General features: G+C 31.2%; 2 protein-coding genes across 3 annotated transcripts in view; one reads left to right on the top strand and one right to left on the bottom strand.

The window, feature by feature from the left end:
- LOC106056992 (WD repeat-containing and planar cell polarity effector protein fritz homolog) overlaps window positions 1-12,892 on the top strand; it is a 22,650-nt gene extending 9,758 nt beyond the window's left edge. For both annotated transcript variants that reach the window (XM_056024240.1, XM_056024239.1), the window contains exons 8-26: window positions 771-848; window positions 1,887-1,987; window positions 2,090-2,152; window positions 2,819-2,918; window positions 3,176-3,212; window positions 3,375-3,445; window positions 3,543-3,593; window positions 3,821-3,892; window positions 4,365-4,456; window positions 4,565-4,666; window positions 6,131-6,236; window positions 6,378-6,492; window positions 6,864-6,987; window positions 7,694-7,757; window positions 7,860-7,950; window positions 8,066-8,175; window positions 9,901-9,980; window positions 10,243-10,340; window positions 12,248-12,892. In XM_056024240.1, coding sequence (XP_055880215.1) covers window positions 771-848; window positions 1,887-1,987; window positions 2,090-2,152; window positions 2,819-2,918; window positions 3,176-3,212; window positions 3,375-3,445; window positions 3,543-3,593; window positions 3,821-3,892; window positions 4,365-4,456; window positions 4,565-4,666; window positions 6,131-6,236; window positions 6,378-6,492; window positions 6,864-6,987; window positions 7,694-7,757; window positions 7,860-7,950; window positions 8,066-8,175; window positions 9,901-9,980; window positions 10,243-10,340; window positions 12,248-12,330 — 1,638 coding nt within the window. In that variant the 3' untranslated portion in view covers window positions 12,331-12,892. The remainder of the gene's footprint in view (window positions 1-770; window positions 849-1,886; window positions 1,988-2,089; window positions 2,153-2,818; window positions 2,919-3,175; window positions 3,213-3,374; window positions 3,446-3,542; window positions 3,594-3,820; window positions 3,893-4,364; window positions 4,457-4,564; window positions 4,667-6,130; window positions 6,237-6,377; window positions 6,493-6,863; window positions 6,988-7,693; window positions 7,758-7,859; window positions 7,951-8,065; window positions 8,176-9,900; window positions 9,981-10,242; window positions 10,341-12,247) is intronic.
- Window positions 12,839-19,585, bottom strand: LOC106057008 (uncharacterized). Its single transcript, XM_056024242.1, has 7 exons — window positions 19,518-19,585; window positions 18,639-18,721; window positions 17,763-17,814; window positions 14,797-14,930; window positions 14,534-14,636; window positions 13,112-13,201; window positions 12,839-13,012 (listed from the first exon to the last, which is right to left on the bottom strand). The coding sequence occupies exons 2-7, from the start codon at window positions 18,710-18,712 to the stop codon at window positions 12,908-12,910; spliced, it is 558 nt and encodes a 185-aa protein (XP_055880217.1). The 5' UTR covers window positions 18,713-18,721; window positions 19,518-19,585; the 3' UTR covers window positions 12,839-12,907.

The following is a 19,585-nucleotide window of genomic DNA, read 5'->3' as shown; positions in this document are numbered from 1 at the left end:
GTCTTGTAAACTTCAAGTCATTAAATAAAAAAAAAAAAATCTGCTTATCTGTTGCTGACACAAAGAGACCCCCACTCAATGAAGCTGCTAAACGACTTGATAAACTTTCATCTTGGGAACCTAAGGTTATATAAACATAGCTAGCTTTACATTTTGTTTTGACATTTTTTGTTTAATGAGGGCTTTTATTTTTGTTATTGAAACAAAGCTTTACATAGTTATGTGACTGTCTTGTAAACTTCAAGTCATTAAATAAAAAAAAAAAATCTGCTTATCTGTTGCTGACACAAAGAGACCCCCACTCAATGAAGCTGCTAAACGACTTGATAAACTTTCATCTTGGGAACCTAAGGTTATATAAACATAGCTAGCTTTACATTTTGTTTTGACATTTTTTGTTTAATGAGGGCTTTTATTTTTGTTATTGAAACAAAGCTTTACATAGTTATGTGACTGTCTTGTAAACTTCAAGTCATTAAATAAAAAAAAAAAATCTGCTTATCTGTTGCTGACACAAAGAGACCCCCACTCAATGAAGCTGCTAAACGACTTGATAAACTTTCATCTTGGGAACCTAAGGTTATATAAACATAGCTAGCTTTACATTTTGTTTTGACATTTTTTGTTTAATGAGGGCTTTTATTTTTGTTATTGAAACAAAGCTTTACATAGTTATGTGACTGTCTTGTAAACTTCAAGTCATTAAATAAAAAAAAAAAAATCTGCTTATCTGTTGCTGACTATTTGTGTTACCCTTCTCTACATTTTAGATAATCCAGTTGGATATACCAGGACCGAAAGGTAGGAGGCTAGATAGATGTTTTTCAATCAACACTGCTCAAGATATGGTAAGTTTATATACATTTATGTCACATCATATTTGAAGTTGTAACATTTAAGTCATAATTGTTTTGCTACCTGGCTCTCTTTCTCTATCAACAATTATGTTGGTTTCTGACATAATTTGTTTTTTCTTTCAAATTTCTGTGCTTGAAGTATACAATAGTGTTGCAGTCCTGTTTTTTTTAACAAATAAGTCTTCCCCCCGCCTTTTTTTTTTCTTCTCAGATTGGTTTTATTGTGCTTTGGATTAGATTTCTAAGTTTTAGACATTCCTTCAGAAATAAAGATTATTATTTCCTAACCCAAATCTCCTGTAGGATTGTAGGGAATGGCAGCAGTAGGAACTCAAAACCATTGTGATGACAATGACATTTTTTCAATGAGTGTTTTTCTACTTGTTACAACTTGTACTTTGATTCAGAGATAACATTCAGTTATGAATAGAACATAATTAGGAGGTATCTTAAAATTATATTATTAATTTATCCCAAGCAGGTTGATTTTCATTTTTTTTTTATTATTATAAGTCTCATGAAAAGTTTATAACATTTATTTTAAATAAAATGTAATTTTAAGACCACTTTTAAAAAGTTGCTTCTTTTTTTTTTTAAGTGGATTATTTTAAAAGTTTTTGTGGGTTAGTGGTTTTATTTGAATTTATCAAAATTACAGTAACAGTAATTCTTGGTACAATTTCTAGCCTGCTAATCCTTGAGCTCACTCTATTGAAAACCAGTTAAAGATCATGAAATTATTGTTGTTGTGAGAGAGCTTTGCAGATTAAATTTATTTCATAAGGGGGTCGCTGGCTTATATCAGAAGATCTAAATCTAACTCAAAACTTGTTGTTTACTTTGATCTACACCTATTTTTTGGTATCATCATGCAAAACATAAACATCACAAATTATACTTAATTATTCAATGAAATAGTTTCTATAAAATATAAATTCACTGAGCTACAGTCAATTCAGCAATCAATACAAATCAAGCAATAGTTGTATTTCTAGATTTGAACTATATTCCTGAATGTGTTTTCTTCAGATGCTTGTTTGGTGGTCTGTTGGAAGTGGGGAGGCATGGCCGTGGAGCCCAATGTCTAGTGACAGAGAAAGGGCTAATATCACAATACTCTCCATCAATGGGTAACTGTACAGATTTATTCGTATGTATGCTAAAAAAAAAGTTTTGTTTTTTTTAAAATGTGAACAAATTTATAAAAATGTCTATTTGGTAAACTATTTCAGACCAATGATCGAAGTTATGACATATTTCAAAACACAGTGTGACCCTATCCATGCACATTTTAGGTATGGTAATTTATAAAATTATTCATGTCTCTATTTAAGATTTATCTATTAGAATCTAACTTTTTTTTTAGATGTTTTGGTTTTCATTTGTGAAGCACATGATAGGTTCAGATCTGCTGAAGAGCCATTGATGTCTTAAGAGACTGTTGAATATACAAAATAACTCATAAAATTGTTTACATATTAGCGTTGGAGAAGGAAGAAAGAAAAGAATGTGAAGGAAGTGCAACAAACTACAAAATTTAATATTAAACTACTTTTACCTGCTGTCGTCTAATTCAATGATTTTTTTTTTATATATTTATGTCCTGAAAATCTTGTTTATTTTGGTTACAATTTATGAAAAAAAACTCCTCTGCTGTTCAACCTATAAAATGTAGAAAATGTTGTTGTTTTTTTTTTAAGTTAAGAAAATACACAAACTACATGCTTGGCTAATTAGTCTATATTGTCATTTTTTACAGCATTTTTTGTTTGTTCAATATAGTTTTCTTTTGTTTGCAATAATTATAAATGTGTCTTTAGTTATATAAGTTTATGTATATATACATTCTCATGTATATTGACACCCAAATAGAGATTTCATATAAACTGTTTTAAGTATTATTTTATCAACAGAATTATATAAAATATATATATATATATGTGTGTGTATTACATGTACAGTGCCTTACAGCCTCATCGTATATTTACTATTGAACAAGAACTAGGTAGTCATGGTGAGGTGACAGTCAGGGCTTGCACATATGAAGTCATAAGAGGACAGGTAGTTTGTATTTCTTATTTATTTTGTTTTACAAGTAGTGTAAGCAGTAGTTGTGGCTCATTATTTTGAAGTTGTTTATAGACATGTTAAATATTAATTCATACAAAAATAATAAGCTAATTTTGGTTCAGTCAGTGTAATGATGTTATCCTGCAATAATGTTTTTGTTTCTTATTTTTTGATGAAATATTATATAGATAACATGTTCTTATAAATTTATAATTAAAAAAAGAATTTTTAAACAATTTTTCCTGCAGATCCAGACAGTAGTTGTTGTAAATATCCCATTAAAAAGTAAGCAAGTACTGCATGTGAATTTTTTATAAGAAGCTAAATCCATCAAATAGAAATCCTTAGATCTAGAGTTGTTATATAAAATCAACTGTTAAAGATTTGATCTATCAATAGTAATGGTCTATGGTTGGAAAACTAACAAATGCACTCTCTCCCTTTCAGGTACAGTGGTATGCTTAGCTAGAAATCCTCAAGAAGACAAACTATTGCTGGGTCTCTCTGATGCCTCATTGGTCAGTAGTTCCACTTGATAAAACAAAGGAATTTAAGAAATAGTATGTTCGTCTAATTTGAAATAATAGACACACAAAATATCTTTCTACTTGACAGGTTTTATATGATGAACACAGGAAGATTACACTCTTCACAAGAGCCGCCATTGTAAGCATCACATTTTTAATTCAAATTAGAATTTTCAAGTTACCATTTTTTTGTTAACAACTTTTCATCTACAAACTAGGGAATTGCATTAATGTTGCAGCTCTCACTTCAATATAGACCTATAATCAAAATTTATTGTATGTATAATAGAAATGTTGTTTTTTTTAGCATTGACAATTATTATTATTTAGTCAAGAAAGATAAGGAAAAATTATTTCTGTTTTCAGCCACCTGCAAGTATATCTTGGCATCCTACTGGAAATATATTTTTGGTTGTCAGTGCTAGAGCTGATATACAGGTTTGAAGGCTACATAATGCATCAGCTTAATATTTTTATAACATAGTTTTAATATATACATGCAAATTTACTAAAGGTAACAGTCATTATTATAAAAGTAGTCAGAATATTGAGCACATATTTTATGGAGCACCTTGTCCGTAGAGCAGCAGTTTTCAACTGGTGGCTTTTATTGTAAGAGGCTACTAAAGACTTTTTTGTTCTAAGTAGATTTTTTTGCAAGGGGGGAAAGGAAATCCGTGGGTTAAAAATGTGTTTTTCTTTAAATCAAGAGTTATCATATGTGTATCTTTCTCCTTATTCTAATATATTAATAAATTGTTCAGGAAACAAATGATGAAACATTCCTCTTGCATGTCAAACACCTCATTGTACAATATATTGAATATTTTTAGACTTTGATATCAATAAAGTAATATTTGATTTGGCATAACATTGTTATAGTTAATTCATAATTTTTTTAATTCCCCAGCTCTTTGATAGAGGATTTTCATCCTTAGACATACAGCTTGTTAGTGAAGAGCACTCACCTGAAAAGTTTTTCAGAATCAGTAAATTTTTCAAGTCAGTTTCTTGTCATATTTTAATTTAGTTAGCAAATATGTTTAGGTTGCTTTTTTTGTCCAAAGAAAGCTTAATAATAATGAGTTTTCTGGCCTACAATTGTTTCAGGACTTCTGTTACACTGAGACAAATTAGTTGGTGCCCATTTTCTCCACAAAGTTCAGAGATGATGTCTACTTCAATGGAGGCTGCCTTTCTTTCTTTCAGCAGGTGACATTGGAAAAATACAGATTTAGACATTTATTTTCAATATTTCTTAGAAATGAAATATTTCTGTAAAATTCTAAACATTGCATCAAAGATGGGACCCTCTTATCCTTCATACAAGCTTCGAGAAAAGAAGATTGGAATAGATGAAATAAAGTAACGAAATAATCAGTATTGCTGTTCAAAAGCTTACGGAATTGAATTTTGTTTTTTCAAATGTTAAAATTAAAGTATTATAAGTATAAGTTTTCCTTCCTTATTCTTGAGAATTTTAAATATTTAAATATTTATGATGTTTTATGATTTTAATTGATCATAAAAAATTTATGAAAACAATTAAAAAAAACACTCAAGTTTTAATCTGATCAGTTTAGATCATTCATAAAGTTTGTGTTTGTTAAATTCTGATAAATTCTGATACAGTGGAGTTCTGATAATCCAAACTTTGGTAATCTGAAATTCTGCTTTATACGAATTCAAAATTAGGATATTTTTATGAATAAAAAAATACAAAAGAAAAGTGAATAAATGTAATATGTTCAAAAAGTTAGTCTGTTTCAAAGATAGCCAGTGTAATGAATAAAACAGAACAATGTTATATGTGGTTCTAAACTATATTGGTGATACACTTTTCTGTCGAAGAGAGGAAGACCCCTCTTTTGAAGCAAAAGTATGCCAACAACATATCCACTGGGGTTGTAGCAGACTGTTGTTTTATGTAACATAGCGCTACAATAGTTCTGTACATCCCATAAACAGTACTTTAAGTTGGTCAACTAGAATACTGTTTTAATAAATTATAAATGCTTGGAAATTTGTGGAAAATAGTTCCAGGAAATGTATGAATAATTTAATATTATTCAGTGATGTGCTATAAATTGCTTGGCTGCAATAGTATGATACTGGTATTTTAAAAGTCTGATACAGTAATATACAGAACTACTTTGACTACTGTATAACCTTTGGCTTTCTTGTCACACACTTCATACACAGAATTGGTTTCAGAGCGAGGAAATAAAATAAACTGTGTTTATCACTACATCCTGTACCAGTTTATGTAATTACACATATTTCATAATAATTTTTTTAGCAATAATTTCTATTAATCCATTTGTTAATCCGAAATGGGTCTATCGTGACTCCATAGTAGTCAAGCAAGTAGATTCTAATACATTGAAAAGTGAATGTATTCTTGTATCATTCCATTTTAGCCTTGAGAGAAAGAATTCTAGCACTACTGTCTAATCTTCTGTTCTGGTATTATTGGCCTAAAGAACTTTGTTTTCCTAACCCTGTTTAGCTATTGTATTGTGGCATTTGTATCATTCTTTTCTAGCCTTGATAGAAATAACTCAGCCCCTTTTGCTTAATCTGCTGTAGCTATTGTGTTCCAATTGTGTAATTCTTTTTTACAGTTATATTTGAAAATTGGATTTCATTTTAACATTAATCCTATATTTCCACCAGAGGCCCAGTAGGACTTGCACAGTTCCATATAGGTGTCAGGAGCAAGGAGAGATTCTCTACCCTTGAAATTGTTAAGGAATACATAAAAAATAAACAAATTGATGAGGTATTTGACCCTGTCTTTTTAGTTAGAAAAAAATTATAAATACAAAACAAAAGCATTGATTGATTTGGTCATTTGTTTGGCTTAGAGTTGCAGTAATTCATTTCCAAATATCTAAAAAAAAAATTATTATTTCTTTTACAGGCTATCCGTCTTCTAAGCAGCATGAATTGGGACAATGAAAGCCAATCTTGCTATGCCTGCTTATCAGCCATTGTGAACCACTTACTCAGAATTCCACTGAACTCCGAGAGAGAAGGTAAAGCTTGAAATCTGCTCTATTACTCACTAGAAATATGTAACTAAATAGTTTCACAATAAATAATCTACAACATGCCACATTTGTTGTTCCAAGTACTATAGTAATTTGGTAATAATTATACTTTTTCATGGCTATCAGTTTTTGGTAGAAAATTACCCCTGTATCAGATTATAAATAAATTTTAATTTATTAAAAATTTAATTGATATAAAATTACAATGTGGGTTCAGTATGAGTAACCCTTACAGGTAATTCTGTTTTTTTTTAAATGTTGTAATACAGATTTTATAAAAATGTACTAATATAAGGTATTTCAAGAAAAGCTACTTTCAATTTAAATACCAACATTGAAATATGTTTTGTTCCTAGCTCAGTTGGAAGCTGCTCTAGCAACATTCTATGCACCCAAGCCACCAATGCTAGAGGCTACTATACTTGAATACAGAGAACCTATTAGTCACTTAGCTAGACGATTTTTTCACCACCTACTTCGGTAAGGACAATTATTTAAAATATGTCAGTCAAATTAGAATCTAAGTTAACAATTTCATTTCATTTTCCCTGAAAAAAAAAATCTTAATTTATGTGGAGAAAAAAAAGTAAATAAAAAATTAATAACAAAAAAACCCCCAACTATTAATCTTTGCAATCCCAGTTCTTATTTCACTTATGGGTTTGTCAGCTTGAGGGTTATTTACTTAAGCTAAGTAATTCTAAACTTTCATTACTATTACTAAGCAGCATAGAAATCCACTGCTAGATACCCCCTTCCTTCACAGGGCCACAAAAGAGTTTGGACCAGAGCATGCTATAACATTAAACACGCACTATACAAGAGTAATTGTAAAAAGCAACTCAGTTCTGGCAACATTTCAGGAGACACATTTTTCTTTCCCTCTAGCTCAGCGGTTCTCAACCTTTTATGCTCGGCGACCCTTTTTACAATCCCCCACTCTGCCGCAAACCCCCCCCCCCTCCCCCATGGTCTTAGGCGACCCTGGCAAATTGTCAATCGACCCCAAAAGGGGTCGCGACCCACAGGTTGAGAACCCCTGCTCTAGCTTCATATATATGTATCTAGTACAATTTCATTTGTGTTGAGCAACTAAAGATTAAATTGCAGTAAATGAAAGTTTTTTTTTAATTTAAAAGTTAATTTTGTTTAATTTACCAAAATTTTTGTTTCATTTTGTTTTCAGATACATACGTTTTGACAAAGCTTTTTTATTGGCAGTGGACATAGGTGCTAGGGATTTGTTTATGGTAGGTTAGAATTATGTTGATCATGCTAAAAAGAAATAAAACACATAATAAAAAGTTACATTGATGTAAATATTGAAATACTATCTTGGTTCCTCTTTAAAGGATATTCACTATATGGCTGCAGATAAAGGTGAGGCAGCACTAGCAGAAGTAGCCAAACAAAGAGCAGAACAGATTGAGTCCAATGGTCTTGGTTAGGAATTGTTTTATTTATACATATTAGTTTAGTAAAATTAGTCATACTTAAGTCTACATTTCATGCTTGCTTTTAAATTATTTCCTAAACAAAAGCATTTCTTTACAAACAGACACACTAGATGCTTTTGATGTTGATCCCTTTCTACTAGCCACTGGTCAGTCACATGGCCGAAACAATCACAGACAAAGTCATGAGATAAATGAAAGTTTTCTTGATCAGGTGAAATATTTTATAAATTTTTTTTCATTATCGCAAATCTTTTAAATGCAAAATAGCTAACAATCTTGTGAGCCAATATGACCAGGTTATAGTCATATTCACATCATTGGAAATGAGGAATTTAGATTTCTTCAAGATTCCACTATTGCTACAAGATTCCACTATATGGCTCATTATGTCTCGAAAGACAATGGATGCACCCAGATAAACCACTGGTTTTGGTTTCCTCTTGAGTCGTAGCTGTCCAATCTTGTGCAATTTCCTCCTACATACTTTCCTTGATGCCTGTAGTCCTGAGATCTCTGTGGTTAGTCTTAGGTGTTCCTTGGATTTGACTCCTGCTGCAAGCTCAAAATAAAGGATGTCCTTAGAAATTCTTCCATCTGGCATGTGGGTGACATGTCTGAGTCTATGTAGTCTTCTCTGTATAAATACAGCAAGATTCCTCCACTTGAAGCCACAACAAAATGATTATTTCACTCTCATAACATTTTTATTTCTCATCTCAAGAGACCTGCAGCTAATTTTTACACTCTAGTACTATATGCTTTACATTTTGCTAGCCTTATTCTGAAAATGTTGATTACATGTTGAGATAAGCTTTTAAAATAAGTTTCAATTTTGCAGTTAAATTAATGTTTATTCGGCAATCAAATTAATGGGAATTCTTGTATTTAACTAAATTTGCATCTTCTCTAATCCCATATACTTAATCCTTGTATGTCTTAATACCCAGACTCTTAGTTCTATGACCACACATATATAAAATTGGATATCAAATTTGGCTCTTGATAATGTTGCATTACCCAGCAAGCAATAAATTACATCTTCCCATAGGCTAGCATAGCAGCATCTGACCAGTCCATGTAAAAATTTGTTTTGACATTTCTCTACTCATTTTACTTTACTGACTTGGTGTGACACTGTAAAAATGACTTCTTGTTAGTCCACATGATTGAATCATTAATTAAATAAAAAAGCAATCATAAGTTTTTCAAAGACTTAAAATATAATAGTCCCTGGAACTGAATTACTCGCATCTATGTAGTGCTATCTTGTTATGTTATGTTATGTAGCTTCTATGTAAACACACTTTTACAAACTAAAAAAAATAATAGAGAGATGATAAGTATGCTGAGGACAGCACAGAAAATACTTTTGGCAAACCGAAAATTTCATGTCTCAGAGCCAATCAAACAATTGTTATAGAATAGCTGGGAATGCTCAGGGTGTAGAGGGCATTATGTCTTCAATTAATATGCTCTAGAGTGTATTCAGTCCTGGTGGGAAAATAGATGAAAAAAAAAAAACAGCCTAAAATAAAATTAATGTGATTCCAGAGAATGAATGATTTCTATCTTTTCATAATAATAATAATAATAATCTTTATTGTCCGTACGGAAATTTGTCTTACAATTTGTGCATTACACCAAACAAAAAACATTACAAATCAGGAATATTAAAGCATTCAATTAATTTTATAATGAAAAAATTGTCTGCAACTGAAGATTAAAAGTTAGAAAATTAAGTATAAGTGTTAGTTTCAGGATTGAATGACTGAATTAACTGTTTAGTTATCACTATTTATAGTTCAAAGGCTTTTGAGTCTCTTAATTTCACTCACCCTAGTTTGATCAACTTTGTATTTTCAAATGTAATGCACATGAAAATTTTTTTTATTGAAGCTTTGGTATTTAGTTTTGTAACTATGACTTCTACGTTCAGCTACCAAGTTCTAGACATCATCCCTGGCAGAGAGATGCTAGTCAAAGAAATAGAAATGATGATCTTCATTTGAATGAAAGGTTTGTTTAATACACTGTACTACTTTACATTTGAAAGGTTTGTTTAATACACTGTACTACTTTACATTTAAAAATAGTAGTATTGCAACACTTTTATTTTACAACTATTTTATTCAAGGCTTAGTTTTGTATGTTTTTTTTCCAGGGGGGGGGGGGGGGGGGTTTCCTTCAACCTGAAAAATCACACGTAAGCAAATGTGAAGACCTAGATGACTTAGCAGTGTGATTAATCTGTTTTAATTTTTGTGTATTTAATATATAGAAATTTTCCTGACCTCCAAGATTTGGGCATTCACATAGATCTTATCAGTGACTATACAGCAGCATTGTCAGACCAACCAGATATAAACAGTGTTCAAAGTAAGTATAAGTACTATAGTATATTTTTTAATTAAAAACAAATCAGGGAAACAAACAAAAATAAGGTGCTTTGATGACATGTTTGGTAATCTTTTTTTTATTTTGGAATTTGTCTGATCCTCTGGGACTACTACTATATTGGGCATAGTGAACATGGAAGTTCTCATTTCTATGTTGGAGCGTTCAGATGACGACCAATAAATGAGATGAACTGCACAGTGGTTTTCAAATCTGAGCTCTCCATATAGTTTTCTTTCTATTGGGGTCACTGTCTTGTATGGGCCTCTTGGTAAAGAGAGCAGTTTTGAAGGACATGATCAGCATTCTCTGGTGACACTCCACATGGGCAGATTTCACTGTATCCAATTTTGAGCTTCCGGTACATATGTTGTCTCATTCTGTTGTGTCTGGTCCTAAGTCAAAAAATTAGACGTTGATCTTGTCATAGGCAACACGGAAGTGATTTCATGTTTTTTGGTTGGCATTAATTTTTTTGTACATAAATGACCTGCTTTATTCAACTTGTTAAAAAAAAACTATTACTATGTCCATTCATATATATGCTTTAAGAAAATGAAAGTCACGTTTAAAAGTAGTGATTGCACCTATGTTGAGCCTAAAAAAACATTACAGTGAAAACATATTTTCAGCTGTATATTCAGTTATCCAAAAACTAGAAATGTAACAGTAAATGTACCAGTATATTTTTGGGAAAAAAAATACTAGCTAATTTGCTTCATCATTAAAATTTTTCAAAATATTATCATCTTAAAATTAAATTTGGTCTGGAGATCTATATCTTGAACATGTCAGTGGAAATTTTTGACATACATTTAGTAAAGAGTTAAATAAACAAATAGATGTTCTGGAACATTTTGTGCATTATCTTGTGTAAAAATCATTAGCTGGACCAAAATAGAATCTTCTATACTATGTCTCTAACTAGATCCAGTATTGTAGTCTAGACTATTGACTTTAAATGTTTCCAAGCCTGGATCTAGATTACCAAACTAGAATTTTCTATATTCTAGGCAGATTTAAACATGGGTATAACCAGGTATTTTTTTGTGGGGGGAATATTTTCCTTTTATTAACCTACCATTCATTAGTTTCTACAAGCAAAGTAATTGCTTGCATAATATGTCATCAGTTTCATAAAGGTCAAGTAAAATGTAAAGTTCTCCTTTCAGATCTTGTGATCTATGGGGGCAAATGATCTAAAGGTCATCTGTTTCTGTGGCCCACGGTTAACGAGGGTGTCATGTGGCCAGCATAATGACCAACCACCTTTACTTTTCCCCAACTAATGTCAGGTACCCATTAGAGCTGGGTGGACTCAGAAGGGCCCAAATTAAAAAAAAACAGTCTTCAGGATATGAACCCAGGACCTCAGTTCGGTAGCCAAGCGCTTTACCGCTCAGCCACTGCGTCATAAAGGAGGAATTGTCTTTAAAAAAAAAAAGACTTATTTATGTTGCTTGTTACCTATGTACATACAGATACATCCTCAAATTAAAAAACAAAGTAGCACACTTTAAGCTGACCAGGAGCATGATATTGAAATCCTATTTCTCAGTATTGCCTTCAGTTTGTAAGAGTTCAACAAAACAGACAGCACTAGCACATTTTCACTACTGGGGTCTGTAAATAAAATTTAAGTGTGCCTTTCTTTGCTTGGTGACTTCACTGAGTTGGTATTTGCAGTGATGGGTTGGAGGGATACCATGTGATCTCTACCATTACCGTTTTATGAAATAGTCGACCACAGCTAGTCACTGCCCATTTCAAAGTGTTAGGACTGCTATAGGGTGCATGTTTGTATCTTAAACACAATACTTTTATTTTTCATTAACAGATGTATTGAACAGTATTGCAAGCTAATGTTTGTTTTTCCATGTATTTATCAGGTTTGAATAATGAAGTTGATGAAGAAGAAGAGAGAGCTGGGAGGGGAGGAAAAGTGAAAGTCTATCATTTTGGTATCATTTGAAAACCTAATTAATTATCACTTAACAATGTGATACTGGTTGTTTCTGAATTCATTATGCCAGATTGTCTCCTGAAGTACTGAGCCAGTAGTAAGCAAGTCACATACCATTCAGAGTATCTCTTACATATTTATTTTAAACTATTTAATTTGATTAAATATGAAACACTACTCCTAATAGAACAATAATTGATTGTGATATTCATACAAATTCCATTGTATTGTGATATTTGCCTTGTTCAGTAGGCGCTATTTGTAAGAGGTTGCCATATTCAATATTATCCAATATTATGATTCATAATTTGTTCAATATTTTATAGTGTCAATTATGATGTGACCTGGCAGAATGCCAACTCTGATGAAATTTTTTTTGTAAAATAAAAAAACTTTGAATTGACATTTTCACCTTGTATGACAAGACTGTGTAGAGGATTATTTGTGTAAATATGTATTCAATTAATTTGTGCATATATTATGTGAATATAAATATATATATAAATAAAAAAACAAGTTGTTATGAAATATTATATTTTTTTAATTAAAAAATATTATTACTAAATCTTTATCAGATCCAACTTTCTTATTTTTTCCTCAATTTCCCTGATGCTATAGCTTCTTTTTCAGCTTTAAGTTGTATTACATCATAATCTGGAACATATCGAAACTCTTCATCATCTGGAGATGGCTGTTAGAGAAAAAGAAGAACAAAGGCAACTATGGTAGATTAATGTTGTATTACATCACTTTAAAAGCTCAAGTTTTTACTATGGTAGACACTATTCACCTCTTTAAATGATACTTCAACACCAGGTGGACTATTTCTTCTAATAAACTGTAACAAAATAGGAACTCGTATAGTTGGGATATTTTCAACCTAGAATAAAAAAGAAATTGTTAACATGAAATCTAACACAAAAAAAAACCCCAACAAACTTTTAACAGAATTTTTTTTAAAAGTTAAGAGAAAAAAACTATTTTCAAAATACACATATTCTGATTTTGTTCTATAACTTTCAATAGAAAATTATGAAGAGAACCAGGTCACTTTTAAAAATAGATTTTAAGACTGCATTAATTCATTACTTTTTGTTTAACTTTTTGTCATTATGATAAAGACATTTTATTTCACAAAGACTATTACAAATGCAACAGAATATGTTGAATCATTTACCCTGGATCTTTGATCATTTTTAAATGTTAAAGAGCAAAATTAAATCACCCCGAAAGTGTTTATCACATTTGATCAAAACTTGACAGAAGTGGCTTTTCTTCTTCCCTTCTTTTCTTGAACAGTCAGACAGTCTTTCCCAAAGCTTTGTCTACTTACAACAATTGAGAGATGTACTTTTAAGAACTAACATTTTTTACTTAGTTATGACTAGAGGTGCCAAAAATGCCACAATTATAAGTAGAGGAAATAGCGAGACAGGTTATCACGACAATATAGAAATTAGATATTTAAAATTTTATTGGATCAGTTCTCTATTCAGTAAATTTTACTAATAAATTTAAAACAGATTTAACTTGCCATTGATTAATAAAAAAAAAGAATTGCTTAAAGTAGGTGACAATTTGATTAATAAATTTTAGCACATTACTATGTTAAACAAAATCTACACATTGATAGTAAGTTAAATAAAAGTATTTCAAATATTTAAACAAATGAAAAAGCATTTTACACCAATTTAAAAACAATTCCATCATATCATCATAGTTTTAGACTTGTCCTCAAAAAAATATTAATTAAAATATGTGATGTGCTTTTCTTTGCACAATGCACAACAAAACAACTGTTTGTTGAAAGTTAAAACTTTTAATATCAGTTACCATAGATTATTTTTAAACAGCTCTACAAATGATTGAGCTATTACAGGTCCATAGAAAAAGTGAGTGAATATTCTAATGTTATGATGTATGCTGTATAGAAAGAACTAAGACCACAGTCTTCAATTAATATCCAAGGTCTTATCAATACTGAGTGGTTTTGATAGTATCACTTAGCCCAGAGTTCAATCTATTGAGTGACAAGGCAGGATTCAAGCCTGGATCTATCGGAACTCAGAGCCAAACAATCAAGACTCAACAACCATATGTCATTGCATTAAATAAAATGTGTCATTCAAAGTGACTTTATGAGCTACATAAGCACACACACACACAAAATGACATGACTAAAAGATCAAATTTTAAAAAGAAATAATTATACCAATACAGTTCTGTCATATTTACTCAGGTTATATTTTTCATTGACTGTTGTTGATCTGGGATGATATGTTCTTGCTTCAGTTTTTTTGGCTGGAGAGGCCCAGCTGAAAAAAAAAAGTTTTTAAATGTGAACAAGCTTTGAGAAAATAAGATATCTTTTCAAAATCAATTTAATGCTATAATTATCTGAGCTCTTCAACAATTATCTCTACATTTTGTTTTTCTATATAAACTTATTTTACACTAAAGGTTTTTAACACTGACCTATCTGTGTCCAAATTAAAAATGCTGTCCATAGCATTGTGAATAAATTTAGAGTAAGATTCCAGCACAGCATAGTCATAACCTTTCATTTGGATGTGAAGAGCACTGAACTCTGGTATATCTGGCTCAAGTTTCTACCAAAAACAAAATTTTTGAACATAAAATCATGGTATAAAAAAGCAAAGTGACTAAGTCAGTATTTTTTTTTTTAATCTAAAAAAAAACAACTTTTTATTTCTATCTTGAAATACAAAAAGGATGTATCCTAGAGTAGAGGTTCTCCAACTTTTTTGACCCTGAGACACCATTATATAGTCAAATCTTGCCTACGGACCCCATTTGGGCAGCTGCTTGAGACAAACATCCATAAAAAAAGCTAAAAAGATTCTAGATATAAAAAATCACCCCTTGGGTCAGGATTTTGTGATTTTACCATCACAAAAGAGATACCGTACAAGACACTGAAACAGACAGAAACACTCTTTTGTTCCCCTAGCAATCAAATTATTAAATATTAACAAACTTTTCACATGTAAATTATGAGTGAGTCTGGTGTGAATGTATATATTTTTTTTTTATAGTTATGTTTTGTTTTGTGCAATGCATAAATTGTAAGAGAAATTTTCTTACGGACAATAAAGATTATTATTATTATTACTAAGGGGAAAAGTTACATCAATGAATATTATATAAGTAACAAGTGTAAAACAAACCACAACATTTATTTTGAAGTATTGATTGAGATTATAACTTTTGTTTAAAATAAAATAAAATAAATAATGAATGATGAAGTTGATGACATTTTATAAGTGCATTTTTGTCCAGCTCAACTAGCACAAATTTCTTGTCAATTTCTTTTCTTTGTGGCGACAATGAATTCATGTTTTACCACATAAGAAGACGGGAAAACAGTCAACAACTTACGTATAATGTTCCATAATGAAGGATTTAAATTTGAAATATGTTTTTGTTACCAGAATTAGTGGTATCCTTATTCAAACATTGGTTTAATTTTTTGGTTTAATTTAGTATTTTCATTTTTTTCATTTCAAATTTTCATATTTCTGCGGCAGTACGTGATGTTTTGGTGCCGCCATTTTGGCACTGGGGACGTTTTGGTGCAAAATATAATTGACGATAATTTAATAAGCACGTAGTGTTTATAACGTATTTATAGCGTATTTATTTCACACTACCATAATATTGTATATATAGTATGAATTTTAACACCGTCCAGTGAATTTTTTTTTTTTATAAATATAAAGGTTTTGCTTATTTCATGAATATAGGCCTATAATTAGTCAGATTCATGAATGGTAACGACATGCTATCCCCTCCCCTTTATTTATATGCGAGTTCTGCTAATCGCACAGGATGACATTTTTTTATTTCTTTCCAAAAGACAATCTTTTTATTTGACATAAGTGTAATACTTTCATATAACAAAAACCATGTTAACATGTAAAGCTTTATTATGCTGAATGACGACAATAACTCCACACATAGTAAAGATCAAGACATCGAATGTGGTCAGTACAAACTTTGACTTGAATCCACCAATGTAAACAAACACTAGGGGCGACAATAGATAGAAACAAATTCATGACACTAAGATACTTTGAAAAGATACATTTTGAGAAATTGGGTAGGGGTGATTAGGGTGACACTTCTCGCATTGACGAATGAACAAATGAAGACAAGACCAGCACCGAGCACTGGTCATTGGTGTCATGCGTCTGGCGATCCTCTCCTTGGGACTGGTCATTACCTGTGACACCTATCCCACCCCCTCTCTTCTGGGCACATTTCACGACTTGTATATACTCTTTCCTCCACCCCTTCCCTCTCTCATGCGTAAGACAATAATCTGTTTCTAGCACTCCACTTGACATCCCTAGGTGCGAATTTATAATCCTTAATCTTAAATTCAGAGAGCCGCACAAAGTCTATCCCTCTCTATCAATCTCTTCGCCCCTACGTCTTTATAAGCTTGAGTAGTTTGGTCCATTCACTGATCATTTTTTTCAGCACGCTGATAGACTAGAAAAACTTTCGCCATTTCATGTGGCATTCTATATAAACAATGGGAAAAGTCCAGTCGAAGCGAGGAAAAGACAAAATTTCGCATGAAGGATATCTCTATGTTTATGATAAGTTTAGTGCAGACCACTCTTAAGTATGAAGTATGGATGGCAGCCTGGTGTTGTGTAATATTAGAGATTTAACAATAATTACATAACAAACTTAAATACCAAAAATAGCAGACAAAAATATTTCTTCTTCTGTACGTGAAAAATATGTCTTAACACAAACACTCATGCAAAACATAAATATGCATAATTCTTTTAAAAAAAATAATACAATGAACGTGCATAATGTATTTTGCGCCAAAACGTCCCTTGCGTCAAAACGACCTTCACCCCAAAACGTCCTGCTTTGTTCTGCTGACCCACTTTGGCTCTCTTGCAGACCCCAGGACCACAGTTTGAGAACCACTGTCCTTAATAGTTTTCTCAAGGCACATTCAGGAGCCTTAAATGGGTTGCTCATACACAATTTCCCTCTTTATACATTGCATACATGATCCAAAAAAAATAATTATTATACAACTATTCAATAGCAGGAGATAAAAGAAGAAAAGATGGTCATCAATTTTTCCAAGAACTCTTCTGAAATATTGCAAGGCATTCAGAGTGTCAAATAAAATAAGCTTCTATCATTTGTGAATTGATAACTAGGCTAATCAGTCCTAACTACTTATAGCTCCTGGTTTTAGAAGTTTTGCATGGCCACCCAAGCAAGTTAGAAACTGGAATTGGTTGTCAAGTGCTTTTGTAGACATTAGCCATGTAGAAATATACATAATTGTAATTCCTGAGCCTTGTAGAAAAATGTCAGCTAAATTCATGATAGTAATAATAATAATAAGCTCTTCTTTCATGTTTGAAGATTACCACATTACTTACCAAATCATTTGGTTCCCACAGGCCATGATATTGTGAAGGTGTGTAAAGTAACCTTTAGGAAAAAAAAACATTACAGTAGATGTTCATTAAGACATCATTCCTATTGAATATTAAAAGACATTTTACATTAGTCATGAATGATTGTTAAACATGTACTGGTAAAATAAAGTGTATTAGTAGTTCTACTTGTAACCATCATTTGTATTTGAGTGCTAGAAGTGAAGATGTCTTGATGTTACGATGAGATTGTGTTATACTGGAGATTCAAATGTAAACTATCAATTCAAAACAACTAAGATCCTTCAACAATAAATACAAAGCTTTACTTCTGGAACTAGGAATCACTTTAATAAAATATACACACTGTACAATATAATTAAACAAGCTAATTATCTTCGTTCAAGATCATAACTACAACTACAACTGACATTCCCCGTCCTTTCCAAAACTTTTGTTATCTACCTCATACTATATTTAGCAACAACCAACTAGAAACAAACAAATCTCGCTCCTTTTATGGAATTAACATTGCTCAGTTGCAAGAACGCAAGCTTGTTCCACGAACTTGTCAACAATTAACCTTGAAGTTGCTTTGGAGCTGGTTGCAGAAAACTAAAAATAAAATTAGTGCAACAGCTGCTTTATGTTATGTGACACTACTAAACAACAGATCATTACAAGTTTGAAGGAATGATATGTTATCACAGTGTTGGGATATAAAAATGAACCATGCACTCAATTACAATGTTTTTGTTTAATGTGTGTCTAACTCACCTTTGTGTACATGTGTTGAGCAGCGATGTTTGTCTAATGTGTCTAACTCACCTTTGTGTACATGTGTTGAGCAGCGATGTTTGTCTAATGTGTCTAACTCACCTTTGTGTACATGTGTTGAGCAGCGATGTTTGTCTCAGCTGCAGTGAACAAAGTGGCAAAAGTCTTCTTAACATATTAAACACCTAGGAAAGAAGTCAAAACAAGCAATAGTCTAGAAAAAAGAATACTTTTTAGAAAAAAAAAAGCTTATCTAAGGAAAGTAACTGCCAATTACTGCCATTTATCTGAAAATTAAGTGGTATATCTTTCTTCTATATAAAACAAAATTAATTAATTAGTATTAAAAAATTAACTAACTGGTTAATTTTAGGATTGATTCATGTATTTTTAAAGACTATGAATAATTAATCAAAATTTCAACTTGATCTGAGAAAGGGATGCAGGAAAATTTTTCAAAATTAAAAAAAAAAAAAAAACTAAATCCATTTATATATATATCTACATCTCTCATTAAGTAGCATTTATTCCCCTTATATTGAAATCAAACAAAATAATCTCCAACAATAAAAGATTGATCCATTCTTGTCAGGTTTAATAAATTATTGTGCAAAATTTTAACTTGATCCGAGAATGGGATATGGGAGAAAAACCATGTTTAAACATTTTATGAGACAGACAGACATATATAGGCTTTGTAAAAACACATCAACAATGCTTTTAGCAATATTGAAACATACATAGAAAATAATACTGGGTGAAGCATATGACTGATGCCACTAAGCGTGACCAAATAGTATCCACCCTACATAAACATATTAACTTAAGTATCTTACAGATCCTCGAGTGAAGGGTACCCATGAGAGAGAAATTATCAATGACTTATCACTGAAAAAAGCTTGCAAAGTACCATTTGTTAACGCAGAAATTTAGTTTTTAATTACTGCGTACCTTAACTACATTTTTTAAAAGTAATATTACCTGTTGGCAATAACCTTTTGAAAGACTTGCTAAAAAAAAATTGTTTCTTATAATTAGGGCATCTGCTC

The sequence above is a fragment of the Biomphalaria glabrata genome, chromosome 3, assembly GCF_947242115.1.
Source record: "Biomphalaria glabrata chromosome 3, xgBioGlab47.1, whole genome shotgun sequence".
NCBI classification, from domain to species: domain Eukaryota; kingdom Metazoa; phylum Mollusca; class Gastropoda; family Planorbidae; genus Biomphalaria; species Biomphalaria glabrata.
Note: the sequence above shows the minus strand (reverse complement) of the source record. Positions and strands in the feature narration are given on the sequence as shown.